The sequence below is a fragment of the Dipodomys ordii genome, unplaced genomic scaffold (assembly GCF_000151885.1).
Source record: "Dipodomys ordii isolate 6190 unplaced genomic scaffold, Dord_2.0 Scaffold42, whole genome shotgun sequence".
NCBI classification, from domain to species: Eukaryota; Metazoa; Chordata; class Mammalia; order Rodentia; family Heteromyidae; genus Dipodomys; species Dipodomys ordii.
In genome coordinates this window covers 9,813,297-9,829,701 of record NW_012267258.1, presented here as the reverse complement: position 1 = coordinate 9,829,701, position 16,405 = coordinate 9,813,297, and the positions used below count along the sequence as shown (strand labels likewise).

The window sequence follows — 16,405 nt, the reverse complement described above, 5'->3', positions numbered from 1 at the left end:
TGTGTGTGTGTGTGCGCGCACACACGTGTGTGTGTGTGTGTATGTGTGTGTATGTATGTATATATGTCTCTATTATATTGCCAGTCTAACCTTTTTTAAAAAAATCTAATTATTACACTGGGAAACAACTTCACAAATTAATAAGTTGTTAATAGATTTTAAAAATTTACTGAACCCTTGTCATTTATAGGGATACTATTCTGATGAAATATTCCTAAATGGCAACATTTCAGTCATCAGATGGAAGTTGTAACATTTTGGGCAGGATAATTATCTGGAGCTGTTAACATTCAATCTTGGCTGGGTATTGGTGGCTCATGACTATAATCTTGGTTACTCTGGAGGCTGAGATCTGAGGATTACAGTTCAAAGACAGCCTGGGTAGCAAAGTCCATAAGACTCCAGTTAACCAGGAAAAACACTGAAAATGAAGTTGTGAGCTACAGTTGTGAAAAGGTATTCGAGGATATTATGGGTGATGGAGTACTGTTCATGTGATTACCTGCCTTTTCTAATAATCCCTTATTGAAGGTAAGCCTCTTCCTTCCCCCCGAGAATGGGAAACTAAGTCAAGTCTTCCTTGAGGATTACATTTCAAAAAGATAGCTCCCAATCCTTAAGGAGAGCTTTCTTATGTTCTAAAACTGGTAATAGATTGGGTAAGCTAAAGATTTACATTTCAGCCAGGAGTTGGTGGCTCCCTCCAATAATCCTAGCTATGCAGGAGATTGAGAGCTGTGTATCACAGTTTGAAGCCAGCCTGGGCAGGAAAGTTCATGAAATTCTTCTCTCCAGTTAACCAGCAAAAAGCCACAAGTGGAATATGGCCAAAGAGGTAGAGTACCAGTCATAAATGCAAAAGCTAAGGGACAGTGCTCCAGGAATCATATTAAAAAAAAAAAAGATTTACAGGTCAATTGCCAGTAGCTCACACCTGTAATCCTAACTATTCAGGAGGCTGAAATCTGAGTATTATGCTTCAAAGCCAGCCTGGGAAAGAAAGTCTGTGAGACTCATCTCCAATAAACTAACCCAAAAAGCCAGAAGTAGAGCTGTGACTCAAATGGTAGAGCACTAGCCTTGAGCACCCAGGCCCTGAGTTCAAGCCTCAGGACTATCCAAAAAAAAATTACACTTAAACAGAACAGAGAAATAATTTATAGTAGAAAGGTTTGAAAAGTCAATGCTTTAAGAAAGGGAAGTCTACGGAAACAAATCTGACTTTTATTTAAGCTGGGGAGAACTAGAAAGTCTTCTTAGTCAACATAGATGTTCTTCTTTAAACCATTGTTATTTCTTTTTTTCTTTTAGCAAGCAGAAAAATTTTCTTTTGGTGGGAACTGCTAATGGTAACTTAGCAATTTTTGAAGATAAAGCTGTTAAGGTAAATGTCAAATATATTCCTTACAAATGTTCTATTTTAAACATGGATTTCATATGTCTTATGTAACTTCTCTGTAACTATCAACTCCCTAATAAGTGCTGATCAAATATTATTTTTTACATTTTTATTATTTCATAAAATTTTGAACATAGTAAATAATTGGAAGAAACTATATTTACCAATGTATTTTGTAGGAATGAGGTGATATAACCTGATAACAGATCTAATTTATAGTGTAGGTATGGAAATATTGCAATTTATATGAGTGAAGCAGGTAAAACAACAAAGAATCCCTAAGTTTGTAATCTGATTTATAGTTTCATAGTTCAGCAGAGCACAGGCTCACTATGAAGGTGGCCCTGGGATCAGTTCCTAGCAAGACACAAAAACACATGCACACAGGACAAAAACTATGGCATGCCATTAACTTTTTCTTTCATATTGAAGAAATCATCCAACATTCTGTTCTTTACCTTCCTATTAGTCATGGAAGTGCTTATTCCTGTGCATATTCATTCATCCGTAGATCCATTGCTACCCATTTATAGCTTTTGTTTTGTTTTGTTTTATACTGATCCTGGGGCTTGAACTCACTGGGTGCTGTTCCTGAGCTTTTTTTTTCTCTAAAGGCTACCACTGTACCACTTGAGCCACAACTCCGCTTCTAGCTTTCTGGTGATTGATTGGAGATAAAGTCTCATGGACTTTCCTGCCTGGGAAAGTCACAATTCTCATATCTCAGCTTCCTGAGTATCTGGGATTCTAAGCATCAGCCACTGGCTAGGAAGCTTCCCTTCCTAGCTTTTGATGGATACTAAAAATCTTATGAGAGCCAGCAGTAGACTCTAATCATTAGGTTATTGTTTTTTTTACAATTTTTTGCATGAAGTGAATATTAATTTCACCAAGCCCTGTTTTCATAGGCACTTTGAACAGTGTATTGAATGTTTAACATCTCCAATCATGTAAAATGGAAAGTAGTGGTAGAAGGTGCAAAATGTTACAGTGTTTGGTTGTGATTGCACCGATATTCCAGTCGCTGAATGTGTTTTCTCTTTGTTGCTGAAGTGTAATGGAGCAGCTCCCTTGAAGACTTTGAGCCTGGGAGATGCGAGCACTCCACTCATGTGCTTGAGTGAATCGATGATCTCCTCTGAGAAACACATCATGTGGGGAGCATGCGGCACGAAGGTGTTCTCATTCTCTAATGACTTCTCCGTTCAGAAACTCATTGAGACCAGGACAAACCAGCTGTGAGTTATTTTCCTTCTGAGCAGCTTCTTTACCTTGTGCCTTTTCTTTCTTTTGCAATTGATGGTTCTTTTATGTGAACAGTGTATCCTGATCAGTTGCTGTCTCCATCATTTTGCCCCCTCCTGCCTACACCTGCCCCAACCCATGACATGAAGTTTCCTAGTTCCATTTCTACTTGTGTACACTGAGTTGGGGATGGTATTCACCTCCCTTCCTCTCTCCATTCATCCTCTCCCCTTCCACTAAACCCCACCCCTGCAGTCAAGACGTGCTTCAGCTTCCTCTAGTAAACTGTCTCTTCATTGTTTGATGGTGTTCCACCATGGAATCTCACTCCTCCATACATTGAATGAACTCAGTGTGTTTATAGATGCATATGACCCTGCATGTATTTGCATCTATGTATTTACATAAACACACATGACCCTGCATGTATTTACATATATGTGTTTATGTTTTTTACCCTTTTCATTTCTCTTTTCCATGTCTCCCAACCCCACCCATCCCCTCAGTTTCCCTGGTTCCATTTTCACATCTGTGCATTGAATATCACGGCTACATTTTCCCTCACTTCCTCTCTTCATTCCTCTCTTGATCTCACCACCTCTATACCTCACGGCACAGCTTCCTGGCCCATATCATGAAACTTGGGTTTGTTGTTCAAAGGAGTTGCACCATTGGTATCCTCCCCCGTATATACCATGCTCAGGTTAATATGTTTCAACCTATATGCATAGGGACCTGTATATATTTTCATGTGTATTTATAAAATTAGATCTAATTTTCCCATGTGAGAGAAAAACTGTGCTCTTTGTCTCTCTGTACCTCACATACCATAATATTTACCAGGTCCATCCATTTCTCTGCAAATGACATAATATCGTTCTTCCTGATGGATGAATAAAATTCCAGTATCTGCATGTGTGTGTGTGGTGTGTGTATGTGTGTGTGTGTGCAAGAAAACATGCATCCTTTATCATTGAGCTCAATATAAATTTCCTCCAGATGTATCCATTTCCCTGTAAAACGATATCAGAATTTTCTGCCTGAGCTGGCTTTGAATGACAATCTTCAAATCTCAGCCTCTTGAGTAGCTAGATGCTGTCTTCTGGCTGTTGTTTCCACTTTTAAGCCTGCTATACAAGCCTGAGAAGCCTTCTGTGAGAGGGAGAAGGGGGTGGTCCTGGGGATTGAACTCAGGGCCTGGGGGCTGTGCCAGGGTTTCCTTTGCTCTTGACTAGTACCACTTGTGCCACAAATCCACTCCTGATGTTTTAAAAGCAAACTGGAGATAAGAGTCTCACAGACTTTGCTGCCTTGGCTGGCTTTGAATCATAATCCTCAGATTTTAGCTTCCAGAGTAGCTAGGATTACAGGCACGAGTGACCAGTGCTCAGTATAATCATGAGAACATTTTAAAAGAGAAATCTACGTCTATTTTATCTCAGAGCATTTTATGGGATGATAGGTGTCAATAATCCTCTTAAAATAATGTTATTGGACTTCCTTCCTTCCTTCCTTCCTTCCTTCCTTCCTTCCTTCCTTCCTTCCTTCCCTCCTCCCTCCCTCCCTCCCTCTCTCTTTCTTTCTTTCTCTCTTTCTTTCTCTCTCTCCTTCTTTCTTTCCTTCTTTCTTTCTCTTTCTTTCTCTCTTTCTTTCTCTCTTTCTTTCTCTTTTTCTTCTTTCTCTCTTTCTTTCTCTCTTTCTTTCTCTTTCTTTCTCTCTTTCTTTCTCTCTTTCTTTCTCTCTCTCTCTCTCTTTCTTTCTTTCTTTCTTTCTTTCTTTCTCTCTCTCTCTTTTTTTTTGGGTCCAGTTGTGGGGCCTGAACTCTGGGCCTGGGCGCTGTCCCTCACAGCTCAAGGCTAGCGCTCTACCACTTGAGCCACAGCGCCACTTCCGGCTTTTTTTTTTCTTATGTGGTGCTGAGGAATCGAACCCAGGGCCTCAGGCATGCAAGGCAAGCGCTCTACCACTGAGCCAGCTTCCCAGCCCCTCTCTCTCTCTCTCTCTCTCTCTCTCTTTCTTTCTTTCTTTCTCTCTCTCTTTTTCTTTCTCTCTTTCTCTTTCTTTCTCTCTTTCTCTTTCTTTCTTTCTCTCTCTTTCTTTCTTTCTCTCTCTCTTTCTTTCTCTCTTTCCTTCTTTCTTCCTTAATTTCTTTCTTTCTTTCCTTCTTTCTTTCTCTCTCTTTCTTTCCCTCTCTCTTTCTCTCTTCCTTTCTTTCTCTCTTCCTTTCTTTCTCTCTTTCTTTCTCTCTCTCTTTTTCTCTTTCTCTCTTTCTTTCTTCTTTCTTTCTTTCCTGTTCCTGGGGCTTAAACTCAGGGTTTGGGCACTGTCCCTGAGCCTCTTTGTGCTCAAGGCTAATGCTCTACCACTTGAGCCACACACTACTTCTGGCTTTTCAGAGTAGTTTATTGGAGATAAAGTCTCATAGACTTTTCTGCCTGGCTTTGAACCACAGTCCTTAGATCTCAGCCTCTTGAGTAGCTAGAATTACAGGTTTGTGCCACTAGCACCTAGATCTGACAGATTCTTTTTTTTTCTTTTTGGTCGGTTGTGGGGCTTGAACTCTAGGCCTGAACGTTCTCCCTCAGCTTTTTCAGCTCAAGGTGAGTGCTCTACCACTTGAGCCACGACACCACTTCTGATTTTCTGGTGGTTTATTAGAGATAAGAGTTTCACAGACTTTCCTGCCCAGGCTGGCTTTGAACTGAGATCCTCAGATCTCAGCCTCCTGAATAGCTAGGACTACAGGCGTGAGCCACCAGCGCCCAGCTCTGACAGATTCTTATCTCCAATTATCCAGCAAAAAGCCAGAAGTGAAGGTATAGTTAAAGTGATAGAGCACCAGCTTTGAGCAAGAAAGCTAAGCAAGAGTGCATGGGCCTGAGTTCAAGAACATGAAACAAAACAAAAACAACTCACTACTGAACTGCCTTAAGAAATTACAGTTACAGTCTAGCAGTGAAAGCATCTATTAGTGATAATAGATCACTATTCTATCCTATAAGGAGATAAGATTACAGCTATCCTAGTGGGAAAGTAACTGATACAATTTCATAGGTCAAAGAAGAACATCTAAAGAAGCTGACATTTAGGTTACATTGCAAAGACAAAGAACTCAGCAGACAGATGAAGTGTGTATCCCCAAATCTGTGAAATGTGTATAGCTCCAAATGTCTCTTATTCAAAGACAGAGAATTAAAAAATGCTTGTTATTATCTTTTTTTTTAATAGAAGATATGGTAACCATTGTACTTTATCTTTATGTTTGGATGGTGGAGTTCATTTCTCCCTCATGGCTTGGCTGACTTATGTTCATGCAAAGATACCCTATTCTGTTTCTTGTTTTATAATTCTAGATATAAATGGCACTTTTAGTTTTCCAAACATTATGACAAAGGTTTTTATTGTGCTCTCCCAAAGTTACAGATATAATGATATTTCACTTAGAAGTTAAAAACAGCATAACATTGTATGAAGACTCAGATAAAAAGCTGGGCATTGGTGGCTCATGCCTATAATCCTAGCTACTCAGTAGGCTGAGATCTGAAGATCACAGCTTGAGCCAGCTCAGCCAGACAAACCTAAGAGACAATTATCTCCAATTAACTGTCAAAAAGCTAGAAGTGGAGATGTGGCTTAAATGGTAAAGTGCCAACCATAATAAAATATAAAAAGCAGAATTGGAGAACACTAGGCCTTGAGTTCAAGACCCAGAGCTAGCACAAAGAAACAAACAAAAGCAGATAAAAGCCAGGCACTGTGACTCACACCTGTAATTCTAGCAAGTTAGGAGGCTAAGATAGGGAAGATTGTGGTTTGAGGTCATCCTGGACAAAAGCAATTGTCGAGACCCCTTGGCAACCAATATGTGAGTATGGTTGTGGGTGTGCGTCATCCCAGATATTGGAAGGATCATGATTCCAAGCAAGCCCTAGCAAGACCCCATCTCAACAGGAGAAGCTGGGCATGGCAAAGTACTTCTGTCATCCCAAGCTACAGCAGGCAACATAAATGGGATTTAGGTCTAGGTATGGGCAAAGAGAGAGAGACCCTATTTCAAAATAGCTAGTTCTAAAAAGATCTGGTAGAGCTCCTGTCTAACAATCCTAGTTAAAAAAAATAAGAAGCAGGTAGGATTACAATTTGAACTCAACCTTAAAATGAACACTAGTTATAATCTTTATTAATATCATCAAGAGGAACCAACATAGAGTAGCCCAAAGTAAGTAACTAACAGTTATATATTCAATTCAGACTGGCTTGAATAGGAAACAATTGCACAAAGAAGTTTTTTTTTAATCTGTGCCAATGCTTTACATGTTTAAGAACGAGTATAAGGTCCTTTTGTATGTACTTTGTGATGTGTGTGTGTGTGTGTGTATGCGCGCGTGCACGCACGTGCATGCACATACGCACCAGTAGTTGGTCTTGAACTCTGGGCCTTGTACTCTCTCTTAGCTTCTTCTTTCAAGGTTAGTGCTCTACTACTTGAGATGAACCTCCACTTCTCACTTTGTGTTGGTGAATTGGAGATAGGAATTTCACAGATTGGTCTGCCCAGGCTGGCTTTGAACAGAAGTCCTCAGATTTCAGCCTCCTGAATAGCTAGGATTACAGGTGTGAGGCACCAGTGCCCAGCTTTTGTATGCATTATTGACCTTCTTTTTCCTCCCTAGGTTTTCCTATGCAGCTTTCAGTGATTCAAACATCATAGCAGTTGCTGTAGACACAGCCCTCTATGTTGCAAAGAAAAACAGCCCAGTTGTGGAAGTGTGGGACAAGAAGACAGAAAAGCTCTGTGAACTAATAGACTGTGTGCAGTTTTTAAAGTAAATTCCTTGTTTATGTTATATGTGTAAGAGATATCTTTACAAGTGAGGTTGCATCTACAGAAGACCCATGTCTTGCTCTGCCTGTGGCTTCAAAAGAATTTTTTTTAACGAAATTCAGAAACACACAGTCATTCCTACTACTTAGCACCATCTTTTGGCATCCTGCGAATTTTGTTTGGGGAAAATAAAAGTATCATAATGTGATACACTTGACTTCTTCATGATCCGAGAAAAACATTCTCAAATGAAAAAAAAAGTGCTGTTACAAATGGACGCCCTGAATTGGGTGTTGTACATTTACTTATTTCATAATATTAAATCTTAATACAGGCTCATGCCTGTAATCCTAGCTACTCAGGAGGCTGAGAGCTGAGGATCAAGGTTCGAAGCCAGCCAAAATAAAAACAAAAAGAAGTCTGTGATATTCTTATCTCCAATTAACCAGTTGGAAAAGCCAGATGTGGAGCTATGGTTCAAGTGGTAAAGTACCAGTCTGAGTCAAAAAGTTCAATAAAAGCTTGAGGCCTTGAGTTCCAGCTCCAGTACTAAGACACATTTTTTTAGATTATTTAAAGTATTCAGGAAGATGTGTGTTAAGTTGTCTGCCAGTAGTAGGTTTTTTTGGGGGTGGGGGGGTCCGGTCATGGGAACTCTGGGCCTGGGCACTGTCCCTCAGCTCTTCAGCTCAAGGCTAGCGCTCTACCACTTGAGCCACAGTGCCACTTCCAGCTTTTTTTCTTTTTGCTTATGTGTCACTCAGGAATCGAACCCAGGGCCTCATGCATGCAAGGCAAGCACTCTACCACTGAGCTACCTTCCCAGCCCCAGTAATAGGTTGTTTTATGTAAGGAACTTGAGATTTTGGTAACTACAGTGCAGGGTTAGGTCTTGGAACCAATTATTAATGCATGACTAATGTCCTGTGTTCATGATTTTTTGTTTTTTGTTTTTATTTTATTTGTGAAGATACTGTACAGAGGGGTTACAATTACATGGGCAGGATAATGCGTACATGTCTTACCAAGCATTGCAGCCTCCCCCTTTTGTTTACCCTTCACATCCCTTCCCAGCCTCCCCCCTCCCCCCAATCCCAATCCTTCTCCTTCCCCCCCTTCCCCCCCCTGTGTTCATGATTTAAGGCGTTAATACATGTGAATATATAGAGACACTTATTCTAGTCTTGTTGATGGTGCTATTAATGCTTGCTTTCTTCATGGTTCTAGAGAAGTCATGATAAAAATAAGCAAGGAATCAAAGCACAATCTGTGTTATGCTGGGAGAGTGAAGGCCCTCTGCCTTCAGAAGAACACAGCGCTCTGGATAGGAACTGGAGGAGGCCATATTTTACTTCTGGATCTTTCCACGCGGCGAATTATACGGATAATTAACAACTTCTGTGATTCCGTTCGAGTCATGGTGACAGCACAGTTAGGCAAGTTTCTTTACCTTTAGATTGTTTTTATGTCTTCTGAAACTGTACTTCTTGAAAAAGAAAACCTTAAAGTTTCCATCTCTACTGTTATTTGTAGTGTCTTAGAAGTTTCCAGAAGGAGACATAGCATTTGAATATTTAAAAAATATATTAAAGATATTTTAAATATATAGATGCCCTCCATCCTATAAGAGAAGCAAATGACTACAGCTGAGCCAAGAAATGTACAACTTCATTTATGTGTGCACTACTGAGGTTTGAACTCAGGGCCTTGTCTTCTTGCTTGACATTTTTGCTCAAGGTTGGCTTTCTACCACTGGAGCCACATGTCTACTTCCACTTTTGGATTTTGTTTTGGTGGTGGTCATTAATTGGAGCTAAGAATCTTATGGACTTTTCTTCCCTGGTCTGGCTTTGGACCATCTTCCTTGGATCTCAGTCTCCTGAATAGCTGGGATTGCAGGCATTAGCTACCAGCTGCTTTTATCTTTTATAACTAAAGTGAAATTGGAAAATACATGATATTGAATGTATTTTTATTTTTCACTGAAGAAGTTAAAAAACAAATGTTTATTTTGTGCATAGTCAAGCTTTCCATATCTTTTAACAAATTTTCATTTTTTTCAATTTATAATGAAATTTGTATTCTTATAGCTATATAGGCTGAACCCCACAATCTACAACTATGGACAGATCACTACATTTTCTTGACCCTCTTAGCATCGTAGAGCATCTGCTGTTACCATAATTGTGCAGCAATGACCATGGATGGGCAAATGTTTTTACTGCATCCTTGTACTTTCACAGATAAATATATAAGCATGGTATCATAGGGTAATTCTATGCAGTTTTTTCTATGTTTTTTTAATGAGTCTAAGCTAGGTTTTGTTCATGCTTTTATGTCTACTCTTCATCTTAATTTTTCCTTTTGGTGCCAGTTCTGGGGCTTGAACTCAGGGCCTGGGCACTATCCCTGACCTTTTTGCTCAAGGCTAGTGCTTTACCACTTGAGCCACAGTTCCACTTCCAGCTTTTTGTTGGTCAATTAGAGATAAAAAATCTATAGACTTTCCTGCCTGTACTGGCTTTGAATCATTATCCTCAAATCTCAGCCTCCTGAGTAGTTAGGATTACAGGCATGAACCATTGGCACCTGGCATTGTTTCTCCTTTTTGACTTAAATGTGAAGAAATCATGACATAGCATGTGAAATCTACAAATATATTTCCCACATAAATATATCTTTATCTTTCTTTAGTAATTTCAGTTAGAAAACAGTGATTGTATGTTTAAAGATGATTACAAATTTCACACTGTAGGGAGATAGATCCGAAAAAAGGAGAGTTTTTATTTAACTTAGGAAATCAGTAATAAAGTGTTTAGCCATGGTGAAGAGAATATTAAGGAACAGATATTTTTCTTGCTTCGTGGCTACTCGTTATTTCTGGATGATAACTTGGCCCAGGAGGAAGAAGTCGATGCTCTAGTGATTGTGAGTTATTGGGATATTGTGTTCACACAGTAGTTGATCCAGTGGGCTCTCCTCTGAGTTCACTCCCACCAATGTAGTTACATCCTCAAATTGAACATCATTGTATATTAGGACCCAAAGGTTGGCTGCTCATGACTGAAAATTTATGGTGATATTTCAGTGAATTATGAATGGCTTTTTTTTTTTGGTGGGGCTTGAACTCTGGGCCTGGGCGCTGTCCCAAGCCTTTTTGTGCTCAAGGCTAACTTTGAGCCACAGCACCACTTCTTGTTTTTGAGTGGTTCATTGGAGATAAGGACTTTTCTGCTCGGGCTGGCTTTGAACTGCGATCCTCAGATGTCAGCCTCCTGAGTAGCTAGGATTACAAGCATGAGCCACAGGTGCCTGGCTATGACTGACTTTTTTTTTTTAAACCAAACATATAGAAGTTGAATTAAGTGAGATAAGCATATCATCTAGAATTTTTTGAGGATGGAAAAATGGGGTCATGACTAGAAAAAAATCAGAAATGATCACTTAGTTTATGTCACCAAACAAACAAAAAAAAAACAAAGAATGTGGTCAGTATTCATTTAGATTATTGGCCATATTGCATGACCTTATTTGGTGTCTAAAGCAAACCAAAAATGGGACAATTTGGCTAACCTAGCAAAGTTAACTGCTTTAACAGAGTGGATTAGAAAATAGTGAAGTTAAAGACAAATGGTAATTCACGATCCTTCCTAGATACAGACTGGTGTGTGAGTGCCCACATTGTCAGGATTTAGAAAGCACTGACTCCTATAAGCTCTGTTTTATAATGACCCCTTTGAGGACACTGCTCCTCTGCCTTTTGGGGTCTCTTGTGAAGTGTAGGGACTCTTCATTGTCAAGCCCCTGTGACACTCATCCACATGTTGGCCATGTCCCTCACTTGCTATTTCCTCTGCTCTTTCTTGTTCATCGGACATTCCAACACACAGGGGTTGTGCTTGGTGTGTGTGTGTGTGTGTGTGTAAGTACTGGGGCTTGAATTCTAGGCCTAGACACTATCCTTTAGCATTTTCACTCAAGAAAAACACATTCGAATTGAAGCAAAGAATATTACAACTTTTCTTTCATAAAAGTGTTGGTCTTCTTGAAGAGTATTTTTATTCAATGCAATGGAAATAGCACCTAAAAATACAGGATTGCCAGGTGTCATGGCTCACGCCTGTAATCCTAGCTACTCAAGAGGTTGACATCTGAGGATTGTGGTTCAAAGCCAGCCTGGGCAGGAAAGTCCAGGAGACTTTTATCTCTAGTTAACCACCAGAAAAATGGAAGCGGCGCTGTGGCTCAGGTGGTAGAGTTCTAGCTTTGAGCTGAAGAGTCAGGGACAGTGCCCAAGCCCAGAGTTCAAGCTGCACGCCAACAACAAAAAAAAAGGGGGATTATAAATTCCATTCCAATATTTGTGTCTTAAAATAGACAGGGACAACTGTACTTTTTTCCATCCAGTTTAATATATTGTTTTAACAGGTAATTCTTATATTTTGTCTTGCTACAGGAAGCCTTAAAAATGTCATGCTGGTTTTGGGGTACAAACAGAAAAGTACTGAAGGTACTCAACAACAAAAAGGTAATATTGAAGGGGGTACTATATTCAAGGTAATTGACAGAGAAGTCCACATGCTATGTTTTATAAATTTACTAAAATTTTACTTTCAGTGTTTTGGTTTTTTTTTTGCCACTACTAGGCTTGAACTCAGGTTCTCTTGCTCTTGGTTGGCCTTTTCACTCCAGGCTGGCTCTCTATCCCTCTAACCATAACTCTACTTCTAGATTTTAGCTGGTTAACTGGACATAAGAATGTTATGGACTTTTCTTCCATGGCTGGCCTCAACCCATGATCCTCAAATCTCAGCCTCCTGAGTAGCTAGGATTATAAACATGAGCCACCAATCTCTGGCTATTTTCAGCATTTTATTTTATTATTTTTATTTATTTTTCCTTTAAAAATTGTTATAATGGTGATGTAAAGAAGGGTTACAGTTACATAAATCAGGTAATGATTACATTTCTTTTGGGACAGCCTCACCCTTTCCCTTATTCTTTCCCAGTTTTTTCAGTTTTTTAATTGATAGTTCACCAAGAAGTTCACCTATAAGATGAGTAATTGACATAATTTTCAAAATTGTCTCAATAATTTAGGAGTACTAAATACCTTTTCAGATGTAAAATGAGAAATAACTATCTATAATTTAAATTAAATATGAATATTTTCCTTATAACTCACCTATGTCCATATAAGGTTTAATGTTGTACACCATTTGGATGGCTCTATTTCTTTCAGTACATGGAATGGCAGAGTATGGAATTTCCACTCTCTTCTTGAAATTCAGTAGTTTATATTGAATCAATATTTTTTCAGAATTGCTTTTAATATAAATGCTGATAATAATAATAAGTGATATTATTTATAACCTATTTATGGCTGTGTGGATGTCTCCAACTCAGCTAAATATAAATGAACAAAAGAAATGAAAATGTGTTCTTGGTGGATCTTTGAAACTGAATTTCATTTTTTTCTTCTTTCTAGAGATACAGTCTTGCTTATCTATTTGGGATATCAATCTTCCACATGAAGTGCAAAATTTGGAAAAACACATTGAAATGAGGAAAGAATTAGCTGAAAAAATGAGAAAAACATCCATTGAATAGAAGGATTAGAAGTCTCTGACTTTGCATAGGAAATGATTCTTTTGTAAATATGTCTTTTAAAATGTTTACATTTGAAAAGGGCACTTCCACTTTTTGAGATGACTCATGTGTATATGAAGGAATGTTTATATGTTATACTTTTAATTTAAATATATGTAAAATAGTAACAAGTAAAAGTATGTTTTATAGAACTATTTTAAAAAAGTGTTCTATTTCCTATGTACCTTAATTAGTATGGCAGATTAATTCAAAGAAATCCTTAGAAGACTTAATTGAAATACTGACTAAAATAGAAAAGTAATTTTTGCTTTTGTTTTGCTATCTGTATGCAAGGTAAACTTTGTTTAAGATTCTTGCTTAAGGTCGGACTGTTGCTTACTTCCTTTCTTGAGGTTCTGCGTAGTAGATTAAAAATAATTGGGCAATTTCCTGTGTAACGCATTCTTTGTTGGCTTTCTTACAATATTGCACTATAATATATGATTATGAATTGTCAAGTGGAATTTTCACTAATAAAGCTTTCCATTGGGACATGGTTTTCTTTGTGACTGATGTGAACAGTGCATCTCATATAACTTCATCTAAAAGAAAAAGCTACTAATAAGAAAATATAAAATCCAGGAAATACCCAGTCACTCTTTTCCCAGTTTTTCTATTTTTTTTTCTTTTTTGCCAATCCTGGGGCTTAAACTCAGGGCCTGGGCACTGTCCCTGAGCCTCTCCATACTCAAGACTAGCACTCTACTACTTGAGCCATGGCATCACTTCCAGTGTTTTCTGTTTATGTGGTATTGAGGAATTGAACCCAGGGCTTCACGCATGCTAGGCAAGCATTCTACCACATTCCCAGCCACAGTTTTTCTATTTTATGTTTAAGTCTGGACACCCTGAGATTTGTATAACTAATATAAATATAACATTCAGTCAAGTGATATGTTTTTGGGCTCTTTGTGTGTGTGTGTGTGTGTGTGTGTGTACATGCTGGTACTGGAGCTTGAACTCAAGACCTTATGTACTTGCTTGGCTTTTTACTTAAAACAGATCATGTATCACTTGAGCCACACTTTCAGCTTTTTTTTTTTTTTGGTTGTGGGGCTTGAACTCTGGGCCTGAGTGCTGCCCCTGCACTCTTCAGCTCAAGGCAAGCGCTCTACCACTTGAGCTACAGCGCCACTTCTGGTTTTCTAGTGGTTTATTGGCAATAAGAGTTTCACGGACTTTCCTGCCTGGGCTGGCTTTGAACCGCAATCCTCAGATCTCAGCCTCCTGAGTAGCTAGGATTACAGACATAAAGCCACCGTCGCATGGCTAACACACTTTCAGCTTTTGAGTGCTTAATTGGAGATGAGTTTCATAGACTTTCCTGCCCATGCTGGCTTTGAACTGCAATCCTCCGATCTCAGTCTCCTGAGTAAAGTTATAGGAGTGAGCCACAGGAAGCTTGCTGGAACAAAAGTTTTCAGTAAGGTGTCATATCAAGAACTGAAATTTGTGATAGCTTCCCATTCCATCAGAATTTAACCATAGAATTGGAGAAATCTAAGTGACTGGACATGCAAGATATGCATATATTGTATGTATGCATTTGTATCAGGAGATCATGAGGATACCAAACTTAGAGAAAGGGTGTTAGGATGAAAAGAAGGAAGATGTTTTCAATAACAAGTTCATCTTCTGAGTTAAGGTACATGAAAAGAATCTATGACAGTGTACAGTGCAAAGGATTTTCCCTATGTTATTTGTTATACATGAGCCACAACTGATTTAAAGCATACTCTACCACAATAGGAAAAAAGCCAGCCTACATGCTGGAAATTCAATGACTTTGAGGTGTCTATTTTTTGTGGTACTGGGGAATGAACACAGGCCCTTTTGCTCGCTAGGCAAGGGCAGTTTCTTTTTAAAAAAAATAAACAAAAAGCAGCCAAGCACCCATGGCTCACAACTGTAATCCGTTACGTAGGAGGCTCAGATCAGTTCAAAGCCAGCCCAGACAGAGAAATCCATCAGATGCTTATCTCCAGTTTAGCCCTCAAAAAGTCAGAAGTGGAGAAGGGTTCAAGGAGCAGAGCACAAGCCTTGAGAAAAGTAAATGAAAATTAGACAGCAGGGCTGGGAAGGTGGCTCAGTGGTAGAGCACTTGCCTTGCATGCATAAGGCCCTGGGTTCGATTCCTCAGCACCACATAAGCAAAAAGAAAAAAGCCGGAAGTGGTGCTGTGGCACAAGTGGTAGAGTGCTAGCCTTGAGCTAAAGAGCTGAGGGACAGCGTCCAGGCCTAGAGTTCAGGTCCCACGATCGGCCCCCCCAAAAAAAATTAGCAGTGCCAGGCCCTGATTTCAGGCCCCCATAGTTGCCCCGAAAAGAAAAAGAAAAACATTATGAATTAGAAAGAACTGGGTCTAAATTTCCAGTTACTTACTAGTTCAGTCAACTGAGTCAAGTTGCCCAAATGTCTAGAGAACCTTTTCCTCCTTTGTAACACTGCATCAGTCATTTACCCACTTTCTAGAAAGAAGAGGATAAAGGGAGCTGAGCGTGGAGACCAGGCTTTCTTTCAGAACCAGGGGTTCAGTGATCAGTCAGAGGTTCCTAGGGAAGCTCCACTCTCTAGCAGTCCTTTGTATTGTTGGGCAGGAATTGCACCAGAACAAACTAATGGCTAACAAGGAGAATCTGAGAAAGCAATAGTGTTAGCTCTTGAAGGCTACTGAATGGAAGGAATCCTCTGCCTAGGTTATCGGAGTTGGGTTTGCAACACTGTGAGCAGGTAGCACACCAATGTGTGACCACTCAGATCCTTCATAACTACCCCCCAAAGCTTCCCTACTCCCGCCCTGCAGGATGGCCTTTGGCCAGAGGCCTTCCATCTTCTCAATTTTCTCTTTGTTCTCCTTTTGTTTTGGAACACTTGAGAATTGAACCCAGGGCATTGCATATCATGTGATCTATAGCCCAGACACCCCACCCAACCTTTGTAGACCTTTTTGTTGTTGTTTGGTTGCTTTTTTGAGATAGTAGTTCACAATCTTTTCCTGTGGTGACTTGAAGCATGCATTTCTTCTGCCTCCACAACCCAGGTAGCTGGCATTACTGGCATGTATCACCACGTGATATTCTGGGTGCTGTTTTTGTCATTTGTTCTGTGTTTTAGTTTTACTAGGGATTGAACTCGGTTTCTCTTTTGCAAAACATGCACTATATTACCTGAGCTATGACCCCAATAATTGATTTTCAAATGAATTTGTTTTTTCTGCCCTCAACCCCTTGTCTTTTGATTGAATTGGACAATACTGGGTGAGTTTCAGGACTTGGGGATCTGATGCC

General features: G+C 39.4%; 1 protein-coding gene across 3 annotated transcripts in view; it reads left to right on the top strand.

Annotated features, from left to right (window-relative positions):
• The window catches only part of Lrrk2 (leucine-rich repeat kinase 2), a 126,093-nt gene extending 112,478 nt beyond the window's left edge, over nucleotides 1–13,615 (top strand). For all 3 annotated transcript variants that reach the window (XM_013018814.1, XM_013018813.1, XM_013018812.1), the window contains exons 46-51: nucleotides 1,312–1,384; nucleotides 2,453–2,637; nucleotides 7,318–7,470; nucleotides 8,697–8,905; nucleotides 11,926–11,997; nucleotides 12,958–13,615. In XM_013018814.1, the coding sequence (XP_012874268.1) occupies nucleotides 1,312–1,384; nucleotides 2,453–2,637; nucleotides 7,318–7,470; nucleotides 8,697–8,905; nucleotides 11,926–11,997; nucleotides 12,958–13,079 (814 nt within the window). In that variant the 3' untranslated portion in view covers nucleotides 13,080–13,615. The remainder of the gene's footprint in view (nucleotides 1–1,311; nucleotides 1,385–2,452; nucleotides 2,638–7,317; nucleotides 7,471–8,696; nucleotides 8,906–11,925; nucleotides 11,998–12,957) is intronic.
• The last annotated feature ends 2,790 nt before the right edge of the window (nucleotides 13,616–16,405 follow it).